Raw genomic sequence first — 19,735 nt, 5'->3', positions numbered from 1 at the left:
TCAAAGTTCAGGTCAGGAAAAAAAAAAGAAGAAGATCCGAAGTGAAGATGAAGGGTTCGGACTGAGTTAGTACCAAGAGCCGAGGCAGTGTACGGGTGTGCCTTGTTGTTTGTTTTGATCAGACTTACTCTGTGAGCTAAGGTGTAACGGTGAGTCCAACAGTCGCTGAAAATAAAAAATAAAAAAACAAACAAAAAAAAAAAGCAAAAATTGTGCAAAATTCCTGCTTTGTAACACACACAACATACACGCAGGGAGTATAAACACATCTCTCATCCTTAATCCAGTGTGTTGGAGGAAAACTCACTGGGATATACACAGTGTAAAAGCACTGAGACGTGCACTCGCTCACACACGCATACACACAGACACGCTAGAGCGGATAGGGCTTATAAAAGATTAGTTCTAGAGAAAAGATAAGATGCTGGAATTAGTACAGGCTGACTCTCCGGTCACCCCATCACGAAAAAGAAGAGGAAAAGAGCATTCCGAAAGGGTGGACAAGAGGAAGAACGGAAGGAGAAACTGGGTCCAGTCCCACCCTGGTGGAAACTCTGAAGTCCGTAGACGGGTGCAAAAGATCTGTGTGGTCGCCAGCATCATGTTAGGATCAGCCTGGAACTCACGAGACGAGGCAGCTTGTAGCTGAGCAGGACAGGAGCAGAAACAGAGTCAGGAAGTATTTTAGTCGGGCACCTGGCTGGGAGTGGCTTATAGATGGATACACGGGATAAAATATCTCCTTGTTAGTGTCGAGGAGCAATTGAAGGAGAAAGCGGGTCCTCCTTTCACAAGAGGAAGGGGTTGGTGGTTCCGGCGGGTTGCGACCCGGCCTGGGGGGGCATGCTCATCAACGGCTGAGGCATCGACATGGAGGGCGGGATCCCGGCGCCCACGCCGCCGCCCGTGCCGGGCATCCCGTGGCCCATGGGGGCCATCCCTGCCAGGGGGACCATGGTGACGGGCTGAGCGGGCACGGAGGCCAGCGGCATGGGCTCGGCCATGCTGCCGAAGCCGGAGGGCATCGGGCTGACCCGCATCTGGTTGAGGGTGGGGGGAACCGGCTGGGTCATTTGGAACGGGTTGGCAACTGGAGCAGGAGCCGAGCCGCCTGGATGGAGCAAACCGTCGGTCAGTTCAGCAGAAATATCAGTTTTTTTTTTGTTCTTAGGTGTGCAATTAAAGTCAAGATGATAGCAGAAATATTCAATTATTTAAGTACATTTATTTCTGATTCACAACTGTTACCCGCTTTATGTCGCTTTTACTTCAAGTTCGTTGGCGTAACGAGACAAAATTATAAAATATTCAATCGGTATGAATGGTTTAGCAAGTTTATGTTTAAAAAAGAAAAAGAATCATCTAAACTCCTACCTGTAGCAGCCAAGAACGGGTTAACGACGGGCGCGGGCTGAGCCGGTTTGGTCACCAGAGAGTCCAGATTGACCAGCGCCGCATTGGGTCCCAGGAAGGACTCCGGAGTCTTTCTGGTCGGGTTTGTGGAGATCGAAGCGGAAGTGGGCAGCGGGTCGAAGAGGTCCAGGCTGCCGCTACTGGCCAGACTGACTTGGGAGGGGAGAGAGGACGTTATGCCCGCGTCGGCTGAAAACGGAGAGAGGAAGGAGGACGTTAAATCCACTGATGAGAGGGTTTTGTATTGAGCGAGCAAAACACTGGACTGGCATCTCTCAAGCGTAAATATTTCTTGCACATTAATCCTCTGTCCGCTACACACAAACAAGCGTCTCTCCATTTGCACTTAAGAACTTCTGTTTACGATGGCGTATATAAAAGACGATGCCATTATGAGGGATGTCAGAGGCAGACAGACTGGCTGTCATTGGTGGCAACAGTCAGACGGCAGTGGAGACGCTCGTTAGTGCATTAATCCAACCTCAACATGCCTGCGGACACAAGGAAATGTCAGAGACAAAAACCGCCGTCGCGCAGCAGGAAGTTTGACACCGTCTCCGACAATTCAAATAAGGAGATCGAACTGATTTAGAGTGTTGGTGTGCGAACTGCTAATACACTTTGATGTTTATTTCAGTTGGAACTGAAAAATATCTAAAGATGAAAGGCGTTTTCTTCTCTTCGGGTTCTTTTTTTTTTTTTTTCCTCGGTGTTTATTTGAGCTAAAGCTTAGATCCAGCCACCTAAATCCCTTTACACCTTCAAAAACTAAGAAAAAACACTTAGATGGAAATCCATTCAGAATCTGGTTTGAGTTTAAATTTGTTCGTTTTGATTCCAATTGAAATTAAATATCACAGATCTGAGCGGGTTTCCATAGTTTAGCCTGACAGAGGGGCCAACAGTGAACACAAATAGATAATAAAAACATCACAGTGATAAGAAAAAAAAACTCAAAAAAAAAACAAAAACAAACAGACTTGAGCCAGGCAGTTTATTTCCGTGGAGAAAGAATGTCTTTTGCCACATAAAGTCAATTTCAAACGCTGCCTTCGCTCAAGTCCGTCGGTACATTTATAGAAAGATGAGACAGTGTGTCTGTGCCCCCCCCCCGCAGAGGGGCTACGTCTGCTGAGGGGCATTTTTGGAGACACCAAGGGAAAGAAAAAAAAAACAAAAAAAAAACAAACACACACTCCGTGTCATTAGATGGACGAAGACAGGGTGAGTACCAGTGGGGACAGAGGAGGAAGAGCGCAGGCTGTCAAACTCTGAGAAGTCTTCCTTGGATGTACCATTGGATGTACTGAACAGGTCAAAGTTACCTGGAAGGAGACAAACCCATTCACACAAACACGTGCGACACACACAAAAGACGACAGTAACTCACCAGGTGAACAAAAATTACAGCAGCAACAGAACACAGACGAATGGAGACGTTACGAGTACAAACGTGTGCGGAGATGAGTGAATAGTTAACCCGTAAAGCATGCAGGTGGATGCAATCCTGTTCAGATTTCGTGAGGTCAGAGGTCACCTGTGTACTGGGAGATTCTCTAATCTTCACAGATGGTTGATGATTAACTAAATACCCAAATTAAAAGCTTATTTTTTGATTATTAGGTGAATGAAATGTGTGTGCTTACAAGTGGAAATAATAATTATAAAAAAAAAAACTAAAAAAAACAACGGCGTTTACCTGTGTTGGAGGTTTTAGGGCGGCCTGCTCCAGACCCCCAGGGGTCGGACGCCGGAGCGGAGTCTGCCCAGGGGTCGCTGGCCTTCATGGCAGGCAGAGTTGCAGGAGCAGCCCAGGGGTCGGGTGGCACCGACGGCCGAGGAGCAGAGCCTGGGAAGAGAGGCGAGTAAAAATAACAATGTTTATGCAGAAACAAGCTCTGGTAGGGAGGTGGAATATTTTTTAAGTTGGCTAAAATCTAAAGGCATAAATACATAAAAAAAAATAGTCATAATATTAGAAAACAGACAAAACTTTATATATATATATATATATATATATATATATATATATAAGGATCTGGTGTGATCAGCTCAGTTCATGTGGTTCTGTCATCAAAATAGACTTGGTTGTTTGTACAACTGTTTCAAAGTACTATTACTGATAATGCAATGTTGATGTGTTAAAAGATGTTTCTATTAAGTATTATTTGTAAAAACCTATATGAAATAACTTCACAAGATGCTCAACATTCCTCATTTTATTTTAGTTTTTTTATTTTCCATGTTGGAGTTCTAATATTACAACCTTATTCTGGTGATTAAAACAAATCTGAGCCTGACTCCAATATTCCATCACAGAGTTTAACTTAATTTAAAGTTAACATAAACAGGAACTTTAAAACACACTTGTCAAACAAGAAGTTCTGTCTTAGGCATGCTGACATCACTCTGAACTGTAGAAACCCAAGGAGAGCACAAAAAACTAAAATAAAATACATTTAAAAATCCATGTTTTCCAAAAATGACATTTTCAAAAACGAAAAATTTGATGAATTGATAAAAATTGATTCATCGCTCAGCCGTACTGTCTGTCTTCTTACAGTGGTAAGTGGCTACCATTCTGTAAATGCAGCCAAAGATGAGGGCAGTTTTTAAAAAGGAAACGTTCTCCGGCTCCTCAAGAGCAGCAACATACCTGCTGTCAGCAGAAAAGTACCAGAACCCAACGATGTGATGTGCAAAATAAACAAACAAACAAAAAAAAAAAAGCACATCTGACTGTAACAGGGTGTGCAGCATAACGAGACAGGGGGAGCCAACATGGCCTATTAGTGTGAGCTTAATGGACACATCCTGCTCCCTGTTGCTTGACTGAAAGTAGTGTTACACTTTTATCTCCCCAAGAATCCCTTCCTGCATCACAAACGCCCTGCACTCCCTTTCTTCACAATCTCTTCCTCTAACTCACTCCCTGCTCCCAGAGCAGCAATGCTGCCGAGCCAGCCGAGCCGCATTCCGATTAAACAAAGACTCACAGTCCAGAGAGCTGCAGGTGGAGAGCAGCGATGCCTTTCATACACACACACACACACACACACACAGCCACTTTACTCTGTTCCTCTCCAGAATGACAGTAAGGATGTGGATCTTTCCCAGTAAGAATGTGTGTGTGTGTGTGTGTGTGTGTGTGTGTTTACCATAAGGCTGCCACGGGTCTCCTGATGCAGCTGCAGCTCTGGCTCCGGCCCCGCCCCCCATCCCCCAGGGGTCAGACTTGGGACCTGGCTCAGGGACATTCATTAGATCCATCAAAGATGACTGTGGCTACAAAGAAGAAGAAAGAAGAGTTTAGGAAGCTGGGAAAAAAGGATGAAAAAAAAAACAACTAATTCACTGAAATAATAATTGAGTTCTGTTCGGCATGTACAGCACAGATCACCAGCCGGACATCAGCAAAGTAAAGAAAACGGAGACAGATAAAGCTGTTTCAAGCGCATATCTGAGTGAATGTAATGACTGAGTCGCCATAGCTGTCAGATTCCACGCGCGTCTTTACCTCCTTCTTCTTCTTGGGGAGCTTTGCTGAGCCTGGATCTTCTTTCTTACTCTCCTCCAAGGCCATCTGTAGTCTCAGGTCGTCACCTCTGCGTAGGCGCTCCTCCTAAACACACACCGAGTCTGAATTAGCAGCCGGCGTACGTCTTGAGCCAGAGGTGTCCAAACTGTGGCCGGGGGGCCATTTGTGGACTCCGAATGACACAAATTTGTCCCAGCGGTGCAGGCGGTTGACTTTTTTTTTTTTGCCCTAATTAGGAACAGAACTATGCCCCACGAATTAAAATCTTCTCACAGCAATGTCAGATTTAACACAAAGTATTCATCTATTAATAACCAAGTTTCCCGTTTACTCTTTAACTTCATAGGAAACAGAAACATATCTTTCCATTGAGTTAATCTCTGAAGTAGATCTTGGCACACCTAAACCTGCTTTTAATTACATTATGTAAAACTTTACCAAGTGTAAAAAAAAAAAAAAAAAAAAAAAGAGTGACCTAAGTTATGTTTTTATTACTGAGAATAGCTCCTGTGGAAGCTACCATTTTTCAGTTTTCTTCAATAAAGTCGAAAATAAAGTAGTAAAGTAATATGGAAAACATGCAAAATCTTTTGGATTTATAAAGACTGACGCATCTCTTTCCGTCCGAAGGATCCATTTCATTTACTCAACTAAAACCTTTCATACCATGTTTACTGTCAAGGAGGTTAAATTAAATAAAACTTAATAATTTTAGTTTTTAAAATAACATTTTTTTTTTTTTGGCTCGAATGTACTCCTGCTGAGGATTTTGGCCCACGTTACAGAAGTTTACACACTTCTATCTTATACCATGCACAAGCCACAGCATGTACATATGTATCCGTTTTAACTAATATCTGTTAGTGATTAAAGCTGAGATTTGACACACAATAAGGGAGGAACGGACGCATGTCGGAGCATGTGTCTGGGACGATGTGTGCATACCTGCTCGGCTGCTTCTCTGCTCATGGCCAAGGCGAGCTGCAGCTGGAGCTCCTCTTCTCCACTGGTCTGAGGTCTGGCCTGCTCCAGCTCTGAGCCCGCATTGGGAGATGTGGCTAAAACACAAATTCAGAGAGCGCGTTAATGTTCAGCATGGAGAATAACTATTAACTATTAAGTACCTTAATGTGCCAAAAGGTAGCTCCATCTTTTCTGTTAACCTGGACGTAATGCTGATAGGGCTGCAAGTAATGCTTATTTTTTTTATTTTTTTTGTAATTGATTATTTATTCTATCGATTACTCTGATGATTAATCAGATTTTTTTTTTAAATGGCATGTTTTGCAGATTTTTCATTCAGTAATTTCAGGATTTTTATTCTATATTACAAATACATTAAAAAATGCAAATAAACATTTTTTTTTATTGCCTAAAATGTAAAAACAAGGCATTCCTTTTGTGTACGTTTGATTATTATAGCAAAGCATACATCTGTAATATTGTGGGTACAACGTATTTACATAGAAACCTTTTNGACTTGAGCCAGGCAGTTTATTTCCGTGGAGAAAGAATGTCTTTTGCCACATAAAGTCAATTTCAAACGCTGCCTTCGCTCAAGTCCGTCGGTACATTTATAGAAAGATGAGACAGTGTGTCTGTGCCCCCCCCCCGCAGAGGGGCTACGTCTGCTGAGGGGCATTTTTGGAGACACCAAGGGAAAGAAAAAAAAAACAAAAAAAAAACAAACACACACTCCGTGTCATTAGATGGACGAAGACAGGGTGAGTACCAGTGGGGACAGAGGAGGAAGAGCGCAGGCTGTCAAACTCTGAGAAGTCTTCCTTGGATGTACCATTGGATGTACTGAACAGGTCAAAGTTACCTGGAAGGAGACAAACCCATTCACACAAACACGTGCGACACACACAAAAGACGACAGTAACTCACCAGGTGAACAAAAATTACAGCAGCAACAGAACACAGACGAATGGAGACGTTACGAGTACAAACGTGTGCGGAGATGAGTGAATAGTTAACCCGTAAAGCATGCAGGTGGATGCAATCCTGTTCAGATTTCGTGAGGTCAGAGGTCACCTGTGTACTGGGAGATTCTCTAATCTTCACAGATGGTTGATGATTAACTAAATACCCAAATTAAAAGCTTATTTTTTGATTATTAGGTGAATGAAATGTGTGTGCTTACAAGTGGAAATAATAATTATAAAAAAAAAAACTAAAAAAAACAACGGCGTTTACCTGTGTTGGAGGTTTTAGGGCGGCCTGCTCCAGACCCCCAGGGGTCGGACGCCGGAGCGGAGTCTGCCCAGGGGTCGCTGGCCTTCATGGCAGGCAGAGTTGCAGGAGCAGCCCAGGGGTCGGGTGGCACCGACGGCCGAGGAGCAGAGCCTGGGAAGAGAGGCGAGTAAAAATAACAATGTTTATGCAGAAACAAGCTCTGGTAGGGAGGTGGAATATTTTTTAAGTTGGCTAAAATCTAAAGGCATAAATACATAAAAAAAAATAGTCATAATATTAGAAAACAGACAAAACTTTATATATATATATATATATATATATATATATATATATAAGGATCTGGTGTGATCAGCTCAGTTCATGTGGTTCTGTCATCAAAATAGACTTGGTTGTTTGTACAACTGTTTCAAAGTACTATTACTGATAATGCAATGTTGATGTGTTAAAAGATGTTTCTATTAAGTATTATTTGTAAAAACCTATATGAAATAACTTCACAAGATGCTCAACATTCCTCATTTTATTTTAGTTTTTTTATTTTCCATGTTGGAGTTCTAATATTACAACCTTATTCTGGTGATTAAAACAAATCTGAGCCTGACTCCAATATTCCATCACAGAGTTTAACTTAATTTAAAGTTAACATAAACAGGAACTTTAAAACACACTTGTCAAACAAGAAGTTCTGTCTTAGGCATGCTGACATCACTCTGAACTGTAGAAACCCAAGGAGAGCACAAAAAACTAAAATAAAATACATTTAAAAATCCATGTTTTCCAAAAATGACATTTTCAAAAACGAAAAATTTGATGAATTGATAAAAATTGATTCATCGCTCAGCCGTACTGTCTGTCTTCTTACAGTGGTAAGTGGCTACCATTCTGTAAATGCAGCCAAAGATGAGGGCAGTTTTTAAAAAGGAAACGTTCTCCGGCTCCTCAAGAGCAGCAACATACCTGCTGTCAGCAGAAAAGTACCAGAACCCAACGATGTGATGTGCAAAATAAACAAACAAACAAAAAAAAAAAAGCACATCTGACTGTAACAGGGTGTGCAGCATAACGAGACAGGGGGAGCCAACATGGCCTATTAGTGTGAGCTTAATGGACACATCCTGCTCCCTGTTGCTTGACTGAAAGTAGTGTTACACTTTTATCTCCCCAAGAATCCCTTCCTGCATCACAAACGCCCTGCACTCCCTTTCTTCACAATCTCTTCCTCTAACTCACTCCCTGCTCCCAGAGCAGCAATGCTGCCGAGCCAGCCGAGCCGCATTCCGATTAAACAAAGACTCACAGTCCAGAGAGCTGCAGGTGGAGAGCAGCGATGCCTTTCATACACACACACACACACACACACACAGCCACTTTACTCTGTTCCTCTCCAGAATGACAGTAAGGATGTGGATCTTTCCCAGTAAGAATGTGTGTGTGTGTGTGTGTGTGTGTGTGTGTTTACCATAAGGCTGCCACGGGTCTCCTGATGCAGCTGCAGCTCTGGCTCCGGCCCCGCCCCCCATCCCCCAGGGGTCAGACTTGGGACCTGGCTCAGGGACATTCATTAGATCCATCAAAGATGACTGTGGCTACAAAGAAGAAGAAAGAAGAGTTTAGGAAGCTGGGAAAAAAGGATGAAAAAAAAAACAACTAATTCACTGAAATAATAATTGAGTTCTGTTCGGCATGTACAGCACAGATCACCAGCCGGACATCAGCAAAGTAAAGAAAACGGAGACAGATAAAGCTGTTTCAAGCGCATATCTGAGTGAATGTAATGACTGAGTCGCCATAGCTGTCAGATTCCACGCGCGTCTTTACCTCCTTCTTCTTCTTGGGGAGCTTTGCTGAGCCTGGATCTTCTTTCTTACTCTCCTCCAAGGCCATCTGTAGTCTCAGGTCGTCACCTCTGCGTAGGCGCTCCTCCTAAACACACACCGAGTCTGAATTAGCAGCCGGCGTACGTCTTGAGCCAGAGGTGTCCAAACTGTGGCCGGGGGGCCATTTGTGGACTCCGAATGACACAAATTTGTCCCAGCGGTGCAGGCGGTTGACTTTTTTTTTTTTGCCCTAATTAGGAACAGAACTATGCCCCACGAATTAAAATCTTCTCACAGCAATGTCAGATTTAACACAAAGTATTCATCTATTAATAACCAAGTTTCCCGTTTACTCTTTAACTTCATAGGAAACAGAAACATATCTTTCCATTGAGTTAATCTCTGAAGTAGATCTTGGCCCACCTAAACCTGCTTTTAATTACATTATGTAAAACTTTACCAAGTGTAAAAAAAAAAAAGAAAAAAAAAAGAGTGACCTAAGTTATGTTTTTATTACTGAGAATAGCTCCTGTGGAAGCTACCATTTTTCAGTTTTCTTCAATAAAGTCGAAAATAAAGTAGTAAAGTAATATGGAAAACATGCAAAATCTTTTGGATTTATAAAGACTGACGCATCTCTTTCCGTCCGAAGGATCCATTTCATTTACTCAACTAAAACCTTTCATACCATGTTTACTGTCAAGGAGGTTAAATTAAATAAAACTTAATAATTTTAGTTTTTAAAATAACATTTTTTTTTTTTTGGCTCGAATGTACTCCTGCTGAGGATTTTGGCCCACGTTACAGAAGTTTACACACTTCTATCTTATACCATGCACAAGCCACAGCATGTACATATGTATCCGTTTTAACTAATATCTGTTAGTGATTAAAGCTGAGATTTGACACACAATAAGGGAGGAACGGACGCATGTCGGAGCATGTGTCTGGGACGATGTGTGCATACCTGCTCGGCTGCTTCTCTGCTCATGGCCAAGGCGAGCTGCAGCTGGAGCTCCTCTTCTCCACTGGTCTGAGGTCTGGCCTGCTCCAGCTCTGAGCCCGCATTGGGAGATGTGGCTAAAACACAAATTCAGAGAGCGCGTTAATGTTCAGCATGGAGAATAACTATTAACTATTAAGTACCTTAATGTGCCAAAAGGTAGCTCCATCTTTTCTGTTAACCTGGACGTAATGCTGATAGGGCTGCAAGTAATGCTTATTTTTTTTATTTTTTTTGTAATTGATTATTTATTCTATCGATTACTCTGATGATTAATCAGATTTTTTTTTTAAATGGCATGTTTTGCAGATTTTTCATTCAGTAATTTCAGGATTTTTATTCTATATTACAAATACATTAAAAAATGCAAATAAACATTTTTTTTATTGCCTAAAATGTAAAAACAAGGCATTCCTTTTGTGTACGTTTGATTATTATAGCAAAGCATACATCTGTAATATTGTGGGTACAACGTATTTACATAGAAACCTTTTGTTTATTTATTTTTTACAGTTCTGACTTAAATATTGCTCTGTGTGTGATGTCCTTTCAGCAAACGGCCTTTTTTTTTTGAGTCTGCATACTACAGTTAACAAGCGTTTACTAAATTAGTTGATGATTTCAACTATCAAATCGTTTCAGCCCAACATGCAGAATAAGAACAGAAAAACAAACTGGTTTTAGACACAATTTATGTAAACAAAATAAACTTAATTGCAGCATTTGATTTCAAGTGTTTAAAAAAAAAAAAAGGTGTGACTGGATGATGTGTGAAACCCTTAAGACAACAGGTTCTCTCATATACTTGGATTAGGACAGTCCATAGTGGCAGCCAAGCGCTGCACGTGGCACACTCTCCACCGGGCCAGAAAAATGCAACTGGCACACGCTCGTTAAGGTAGCTTACACCATTTACTCCAAGCCCACTTTTGACTCGCTGCAGTTGGAAGCCACGAATTTCAAAATAAGGGCCCTCTATGACTCGTGTGAAAGATGTGGGTTTGTTGGCGTTTTCAAAATGTAAAACGTTCAAATGTTTCCCTCCCCAGTTCTCTTTCCAGCGTGACCAGAACCGTGTTTGATGCGTAGGCTGCGCCCATAAACGCCGAGTCGAACAAAGGAACACCGACACAAATATGTTGTGACGGTTTCCCGGTGCGACGAGGCAAACTTCACACCCAACACTCCAAATATGACTGACATCCACCTGCCTGTGACGACGCTTCAGACACGTCAGTCTGATCTCTGCACACGCACAAAACGCCTGACGTCAAATCTTTCCGTTATTTAGGGAAGTGGAGACGCCGACCTCAATAATTAAATCGACCTGGCAGTCAGAGAATGCAGCTGACAACAGGTTTTAAAAATCACACAAACCACCCCAGGGAACAACTCAAAATAATACTTGCGGTCATGAATCGAAACAATTATGACGTGCTGACATCATTTTGTCGACACCATTGAGTGGTCTGCCGACTCGTACTGAATCGGCTCTGATCTGATCTCTGCATCTATCAATATTGGAAATATTTAAAATCATTAAATAACATAACTGCATTCAAGTTTTTTTTTTTTTGTTATATATTTACATCACATTTTATCCTTCAGGCAAAAACATACAAAAAAAATGTAATAGTGTTTAGTGACCCTCGGAGCATCATGTTGCCACCACCGTGTCTCACTATGGCGACTGTGTGACATTATCGTTTTTCACTATGGCGATGGTGTTTTCAGTGTTTTGAGAGAAGTGTTAGTTTTCCTCCACACAGTTTTTTTAAGGTTTCGGCAGGTTTCAGCAACTCAAATTTAAAACTGAAGACATTTTTAAGACGCTTATGAGTGAAATTTACCTCCACAGAAACGTACGAACTTCGTCTAGTCAACTGGCGATAAGTTTGAACTTATCTGTGATAAATGCAAAAAATGCTACCTAGCTAGCAAGGGCATGTTAGCACAGTGGGTTACTGGTAGTCTGAGTCTCAAATATTAGATCCATGAATTTAAGGCCTTTTAAGGATGCGAGGACACCCTGGTTTTACATGAAGGCCAAATGGTTTTTGGGCTCATCTGGTTGGACCAGGGTCAGAAAACTGCATGTTTTAAGCGTTTCCCTGCTTTGGCACACCTGATTTAATCAGATGGCTGACTGACAGGCTTGTGCTGAACTGCAGATGCTTAAAACAGGTGTGTTAGAGTTGGGAAGCATTTAAAACATGCAGGGCAGTGTGCCTTGAGGAGTAAGAGATGGAAAACATTGGGTTAGAGCTTCTTCTGCACTTTTGCTTATAAAAAAAAAAAAAAAATTCAAATCTGGTGTTTTATCTTTAAAACAGCCAGTTCAAATCGTGACACCGGATTAACTAGCAAGAAATCTTAATAAACGTGAAGTCGACACTGTGATTGATAAGAACTTTTCCCTATTCAACCTCAATAAGTCGCATCCAGTTCGCATCTTTAGATTCACACACACTGCCTCATTCTGGCCGTCTGTCGACAAAACTACACGTGCCAAGGGAAAGTGACCGGGGTGGATTTTCATTTGTATTTAACAGAGATGTACTTCCTTAGCAGATTAAAGCAGAGTCAGAGTCAAAAGCAGCTGCATGTCTTCCTTAAATAAACTCCCAACAATAACACATTTGGGACACACAACTGTCAGATACATGAGAATAAAGACAAAAAGATTTGGTTCTATCAAAAGAAACGTTTGAGCTCATGGGTTTAATAAAGTTGAACGGCAAAAAAGAAGGAACATGGTGGCATTACTTCAACATGCAACACTTCTAAGGCTTATAAAACACTATGCCAACTAAAACACACCGCTGTGGGAGTAGACCATATACGGCATACTGTTTAAACGCAGCTGCGCCTACATGAGGAGGGGGGGCAAGAATGTCTGAAACTTTGATTCTCATCTACTCTTCTGCCATTTCCTGCCAACTTCAGACTCCCTGAGGACTACGCAACTCTAACTAGGAATAGAAGGCTGCATTTTCAGAAAGTAGAACACCCTGGTGTCACCTCTGGTGGATTTACGGACTGCTAATGGTATACAGCATTTTAAAATCAAAGGGAAGAGTCAGGAAATCCCGTCACATTCGCAGACATGTCGTCTCTTGCGTCGGGAGATAAGTGGGAGGCAGAGTCCAAATGTGAAAGCGAACTAAAACCCGCCAAACACAGAAATCAAACGTTCATGCGTTACATGAAGCTTTACTCCTAAACTTTGAATATCTGCCGTCGCAGCTGCAGTCGTTCGCTCATTCACTCGCGCCACGTCTGGACAACAATACTCAGAAGGTTTGACTGGAATCCCAAAAATCCCACGTCACCTCCCACGACGGCGGCCCGACTCAACTCCAACTGGGTCTCCGCTGACGAGTCAGCTGCTGAGGTTTTAGTCATAACGGGCAGAAGAAGAAGAAGAAGAAGAGCTTCGAGCATATACACACTACAATCCAACAAACTAACTACCTATATGCATGATACGTATTGTAAATTGTATTCAATATTATCAAGTGGTACATTTATTAAATTAATATTTAAAGATCAAAGTCAAATTAAAATCATGTAAAGTAAGGTATTTAATCTTTTTTTTTTTTTTGCACAAAAAAAGTGCAAGCCATTAAAAGAGATCAAATAGACCTTCTGATTGGTTAACATGCAGAGCAGATAAACTGCAGACCAATCACTTTGTCTGTAGCAGTGCTCACCCCGCCCAGCGACTTTTATGAGTAACGTAGATGAAATTGACTATCTATGCTCTGATGTATAATGAATAATTATTTCAATATCTATTTACCAAATTAATTAAACATACACTTGTTTGCAAATGCAGTTATTTAATTTCCACTTTTATACAAATTGCATGTAGACATTTACTAAGGCAGTTACTGATGCGCTGAACGGCGGCACTTCTGACCCTCCATACGGCTGCATCGCATCTAAACCACGCAGGTTAAAACGGCGTGTGAGGCCACAGACAGACGAGACCCAACAGGCATCCCTGCAGACACAGTCGTCCTGCTGGGTGCAAAGGAATGGAGGTCAGAGTGTGAAAGGAAAAGAGGCCAGGGTTCACCCTTTCATTTCATCTCCACTGTGGTAACCTACTTTGCAAATGCGACTCATCTTTTCTTTCTTCTCTTTTTTTTTATATATATATATTTGTGACCTCTTCCTTGCGATCATTTTCTAACTAATTACAATTCCCCACGGACTATATTTGACTCATAGAGTAATGTGCATGACCTTTTTGGGTTTTTTTAAACTAGAACAGTTCCTCTAAAATGATAAGTCATCAGTGACGCCTGCTGCACTGTCACTGTTTCGGGAGAAATGAGCCCATCAGTTGAAAACGCGAGCAGATTCCTCTGTCATGTGTATAAAAGATGATTTTAGGGACGGGGGGTGGGGGGGGGGAGTTTGGTGTGGGTGGTGATCTTCTTCCTCTTCTGTTTGTGTGTGGGGGAGTGGAAAAGAGCTGAGGAATGCAGCCCTGGTGCAGAATGGCCAGGCAGGGATGGAGCGGGGGGAGGGGAAGGTGACGGCCTCATGGTTTTAGGCAGAAGTGGCGCTTCCTGATATACGGTGACAACAGCTGATTTAGTCCTTCTTTATCTGGCGTTTAAACATGGGGGGACCGAACCCCGTGGGGCCTCCGTAACGTCTGACATACTTACAGCCGTGGTAGGAGGCGGGGGAGCCCTCCGACCTGCCGTACTCTTCGCTGTAGGATGTGGAGAGGTTGGGCTGGGACGAGCCTCGGCCGAAGCCCATCTGAGTGCTCCCTGTGGACACCTGGGCCATGCGCTCCTTAGTCTTCAAAGCCTGAGACCTAGCATGACCAAAACAACAAAAAAAAACAAACAGGAAGCGTTCATATCGTTTTGACCTCTGCCGGTTCAAATCTGAGCAGGAGGAAGTAGCGAAACAGGAAATAACATGGCAGCCAGTCAAGATTTTTGGTCCGTCTCCAAAAGTGTAAATTCAGTGATTCATGATTAGTACAGGTAGTTTTACTGTACAGAAGAGGAAGAAGAAAAAAGGACAAGCAAATAATAAAACAAAATGAACAGACTGGTGGATTAATAGAAAAGTTTGCAAAAAAAAAAAAAATAGGACGACACGGGGATTCACTGGGTCCAAATGATTTTAAACTTATATTTAAACAGACCACTTGGATGGACAAAAATGGAAGAATGACTACATTTTACAAAATAATTTTCTTTTCTTTTAAATCAATATGTGTATTAATGGATGGAATAAAAAGAGAAATTGACGAATGGAAATAGAAAGATGGAAAGAGAAAGACAGAGAAAGCAATATTTTTGCTTTTTCTTCCTTTTTTTAATAGTTACACAAACTCGGGGGAAAAAGTTAAATCAAATTTGACGTTTCCAGACTGTGTAGGAAACCTGTGTCTTTGGAGATCAGAGTCAAACTGTACTAAGAGGAAATCTGCAAACAAAATCCAGAATCACAGAAAACCAGAAGATCATCTCAACACAGCGACATCTCGCCAAAACGGTTTTCTCAAACGCAAAAGCAAATTTTGTCTTTTTTTTTTTTTTTTCTGCCATTCCACAGCTATAAAATTTTCCATTCTTAAAATATTTACCACCAACACAAAGTCCAACAATTTAGTTTCATTAAACCCGTAGCTTTGGTGTTTGGTAATTTGCTGGATTATGTAAGCAGTGTTTTCTGCAAGACATCCTGCCATTTCATCTTCTCAGTTTAAACACGACAGAAGAAAAAAAAAAAAAAAAAAACCAAAATGTTTGCTGCATAAATACTGAAAAGTAAAAGACTTTTCACTAAGTTTTGTTTATGCAGCAGACCGCTTCAGATTGGAGAGGAACATTCTGATGTATTTACTTTTTTATCAATGTTAGTTGATAAAATAAAAAAAATATTCTCCATATGAATCAACCAAAGATAATATTTCAGACCGAAAACTGTCCGATTCTTAGATTCGCTGTGATTAATGATCAATATCAGGCCGACTGACTGATGTATCTCCACTATGGAGTAAAGGATTTAACAACTGTTTCAGTTTTTGATGTCAACCAAAACATAAATGTATTAATGCAGATACAGACTGAATTACAGTAATACAAACTATTTCTTAAAGGAGCAGTAATACGTGTTTTCCAGCCACATCATGTCATCTTATACCACAATTAAGTAACTGTGTCACTTTCAGTTGTTAAAAGAAGTTTGACTTTGCAATTTAACACCTTGAAATTCGGCCTCTGTCTCTTTAAGAAGCTCCTGCTATTTCCCACACTCTACATTCAGAGCGTTTCTTCATTAAGCTAAAAAGTCGATTTTACATAAATTTGTGATTGACCTCACCTCTCTCCTTTAAGGCGCTCCTCGTCCTTCAGCAGCACCACCAGCTGCTTGCTCTTCTCTCTGACGTTGATGCCCTGGTCTTTGCCGTCTTTGTCGATGTACTGGAAGTCCTTGAGGGTCTGGATGGCGAAAATGTTCTCCTTGCACTGCAGCGCCACCCTCTCCGAGCCCGTCTTTATCAGGTAGTCGAGCAGCGTGAGCGCTTTGTAGACGTGGCGCCAGTTCTTCCCGTGGTCGTTCAGCCGCTTCCAGATCATGTTCATGATCTCGCTGAAGGCCACCACGTTGTAGGTGAGGTCAGCCACCTCGGACATGAGCGAGGACGAGGGGCCCCACGGGTCGTTGGACGTGGCCTCTCTGACCTTCTTCTCGGCGTCAGAGTAATTGTTGACCATGTTTTTCATCTGCCGGCGGATGGTGCTTGGCATGGTGGCGGTGAGGTTGCGACAAAGAGGAAGAATTAATATAAAAACAAAACGAAAACGGAGAGGAGCTTGGGCTCTGGTAGTGTTGGGAATGAAGGAGAAGTTTGTAAAGTCCACGTGTCTGTGTGTCCTCAATAGACGTTTATCCTTTTGTGTAAAGTGTCACGTATGCTTAAGAGGTTTCTTCAGGCCAGCGCAGTGTTCCTGAGTCCTCCAGAAGAGCATCTGTTAAAACCATCTCCACACACGCAGTGCAGGCAGTACACAAGACCACGCCATCACCTAAACAACACACACAGCAGATGAGTGTAAGGACATGGGGAAAAAAAGCAAAAAGAAAAAAAAAGTATAAACAATTACTGTGGGATAATATGTGCTCATCTCTCCAGAAGTTCTCGCCGCGATCCTGATTTACACACCTCAACAATAACATGGTGTTGAATTGCATTTATAGAGGCAGTTGTAGTGGCTTCCGTTTTGAAACCAGACAAACATGTTTCATACTTTCAGATAAGCACTTTCCATGCCTGCCCACTTCAGATGACACGGGGCCCCGCGTGTTGTGAAAAGAATGGCGTTTCAGCTTTCACAAGATCATCTGCGTTTACAGTAACTCGACACAATGGCAAATTAGAAGGTAGGCAGCTGAACATGAGTAATGTCTGGAGCGCTAGCTCCGCGTGTTCAAACCTCTTGGAGAAAACGAGGTGGTGATGGTGCACTCTGGGTGGACAAGGAGGGAAGTTGACTGACTAAAGTATGGAACAAAGTATATTTACAACCCTCTGGGTTACAAACTCTGGTACGAGAACCACTGGAGATACCTCGGCTGCCTTTAGCACAGTTTTACTGAAATTCTTTCAAGGAAATTACGAACAAATTAACTGTGCACAGAGCACTGTGTGCACTACATGGTCATTTTCGGACGATTATCCATAAAAGTCTCAAAAAGGAAGTGAACAACAGAGACCCGGAAACAAGAACATGAATATGTTGTGTTCATTTCACCTCAGAGTCAAAACTCCTAGGAATACCATCCAAACTCAACCTGCCTGTAGTTCTGTTGCAACTGCAACAAGCAGTGAGCTTTGCTAATTGATGTGCACAGGGCCCAGGCTAACCACTACTAGCAATTTAAGCTAATTATGGATTTTTCTGGATTTTGAACTTGCTCACCTAAGGAGATTTTATAATAGTGCATGAAAAGTTAACAAGGTAAAAAAAAAAAAATAAAAAATAAAAATAGAACACATGCCAAAACAAAACAACAAAACATAGTGCAGATATGTCTAGCTTTAATGCATTTCAGGCTTTTGCACCAATGTATCCTCTGGTTTCATTTTAAACATGCCATTAGCAATTAAAATACCCAAACTGAAGTCTTGCGACAGAATCCATAATATAGCGTTGTTGAGAGAGCAGCATTAGGTGACTATAACTTCATTTGAACATAATGTGGGGAACTTATGCAATGTTCTGCAGAAACTCAGTACTTTGTTATATTTGTGAAACTTGAATAACAGTAAATGTTGACCTCTTTGGAAGATTGGCATTAACAGCAGTGACTGTAAGGAAATATTTACAAAAAATGTATTTAAAAAAAACTGAAAGGAAATATAAAGTTTTCCCAAACGAGTAACAATTACATAAGTTACTGTTATTCAAGTTTACTACTAAGAAATCTAAGCAAAGTAGACATGGCAACTTAATCTTGATTTGACAAAGTGAAACCTGGTAATAAATAAAAGACAAAATACAGAAGAAAATCCATTTACCTGCCAGAACACTGAGAGCAAAGAAGTAGCCAGAGGCTGGAATTAAGTTTATTTTCCACTGATTGGTTTTGATTATTGACTGGTAGATCAAATACAGAAAAATCTAAGTAGTAATATCTCTTAATTTATCAATCTAATAGAATGTACTAAATATTTTTACACATATAATTTTACTGATAGCAATTCTGCAAATTCTCTTGCAAAAAAAAAAAAATATCCAGGAGAATTTTCAGATCTTCTCTTTCCCTTTTGATTCTCAAATATACAAATGTAAACAAAAGTACAGATGTTCTTTGATCCTGCAAAGCCTGACTGTATGACAAAATGTGTTTCCACCACATGGTGGGTGGCAGACAAAAAAAATTAAAAAAAAATAGAGATGAGGTCTTATAAATAGCACTTCCTGACAAATATAGAAAGTGAGAGTAAACTGTGCTACACCTCCATGTTCCACATAAAACCTCTAGACCATGAGAACCTCAGTGTTGTAGTGCAATGAGTCTACGTTTTAACAAGTGCTGCAGTCAGGTGGAAAGAATAGAAAAACAATTCTCTGAAATACGGGGCTCATTTGGAAACTGCATAATGCTTACTGACTCAGCTGATCTCGCTCAAGTCGATGTAAAAGTTTTCTGCGTCCTCTCCATCTGCCATGTAGGTAAGACCAGTGATGACTTATGCAACTCTGTAATCTGATCTCTGCATTGAGCAAACAAGCCACACCCACACCAAGTGCTTTCACAATGAATTTTGATTTCTGTGCAAATTGAGCGTTTAGACTTAATAACGTAATTTGCTCTTTCTGAAAAACCATCGAGCGGCTATTTGCGCTGGCCCTCGTGCTCATTTCGCAGACTTCCTGCCAAGCAATGCCACAGACGAACAGCTGAAGCCAACACAGGAAAGGAAACAAAGAGTGTATGTTTTTTTATGGGATAATAAAACAAGTTGGCACATCCCATAAATTCACTAAACGCCAGGCGAAACGTGATCCCTGTGGAGCACTCCCTCCCTCCAAAATCCAAATCCCTCATCACCCGCCACTCCCTCCCCCCCCAAACTCTGCATCCGCATGAATGCAGCTCAGACCTAATGACACATCTGCTGCTATAATCACCTATTCACCCGAAGCTGACAGGAGGAAGAGAGGAGAGTCTGTCTCGTCCATCCCACCCCCCCGTTTCGTCCCGGAACAACGCCCCCCC

At 41.6% G+C, this 19,735-nt stretch overlaps 1 protein-coding gene across 2 annotated transcripts in view; it reads right to left on the bottom strand.

Moving 5' to 3' along the window:
* epn2 (epsin 2) overlaps positions 1-19,735 on the bottom strand; it is a 31,700-nt gene continuing 11,965 nt past the window's right edge. Inside the window, exons 2-10 of one of the 2 annotated variants that reach the window (XM_015039753.1) lie at positions 16,331-17,037; positions 14,653-14,807; positions 9,935-10,047; positions 8,969-9,073; positions 8,610-8,736; positions 7,151-7,300; positions 6,684-6,776; positions 1,375-1,602; positions 1-1,111 (exon numbers count right to left, since the gene is read on the bottom strand). In XM_015039753.1, the coding sequence (XP_014895239.1) occupies positions 789-1,111; positions 1,375-1,602; positions 6,684-6,776; positions 7,151-7,300; positions 8,610-8,736; positions 8,969-9,073; positions 9,935-10,047; positions 14,653-14,807; positions 16,331-16,758 (1,722 nt within the window). In that variant the 5' untranslated portion in view covers positions 16,759-17,037 and the 3' untranslated portion in view covers positions 1-788. The remainder of the gene's footprint in view (positions 1,112-1,374; positions 1,603-6,683; positions 6,777-7,150; positions 7,301-8,609; positions 8,737-8,968; positions 9,074-9,934; positions 10,048-14,652; positions 14,808-16,330; positions 17,038-19,735) is intronic. The other variant, XM_015039754.1, reaches the window with a different exon arrangement.

The sequence above is a fragment of the Poecilia latipinna genome, unplaced genomic scaffold, assembly GCF_001443285.1.
Source record: "Poecilia latipinna isolate Pla-1442-1.1 unplaced genomic scaffold, P_latipinna-1.0 Scaffold482, whole genome shotgun sequence".
NCBI lineage: Eukaryota > Metazoa > Chordata > Actinopteri > Cyprinodontiformes > Poeciliidae > Poecilia > Poecilia latipinna.
The sequence above is the reverse complement of the archived record's forward strand: the minus strand, read 5'-3'. Positions and strand labels throughout refer to the sequence as shown.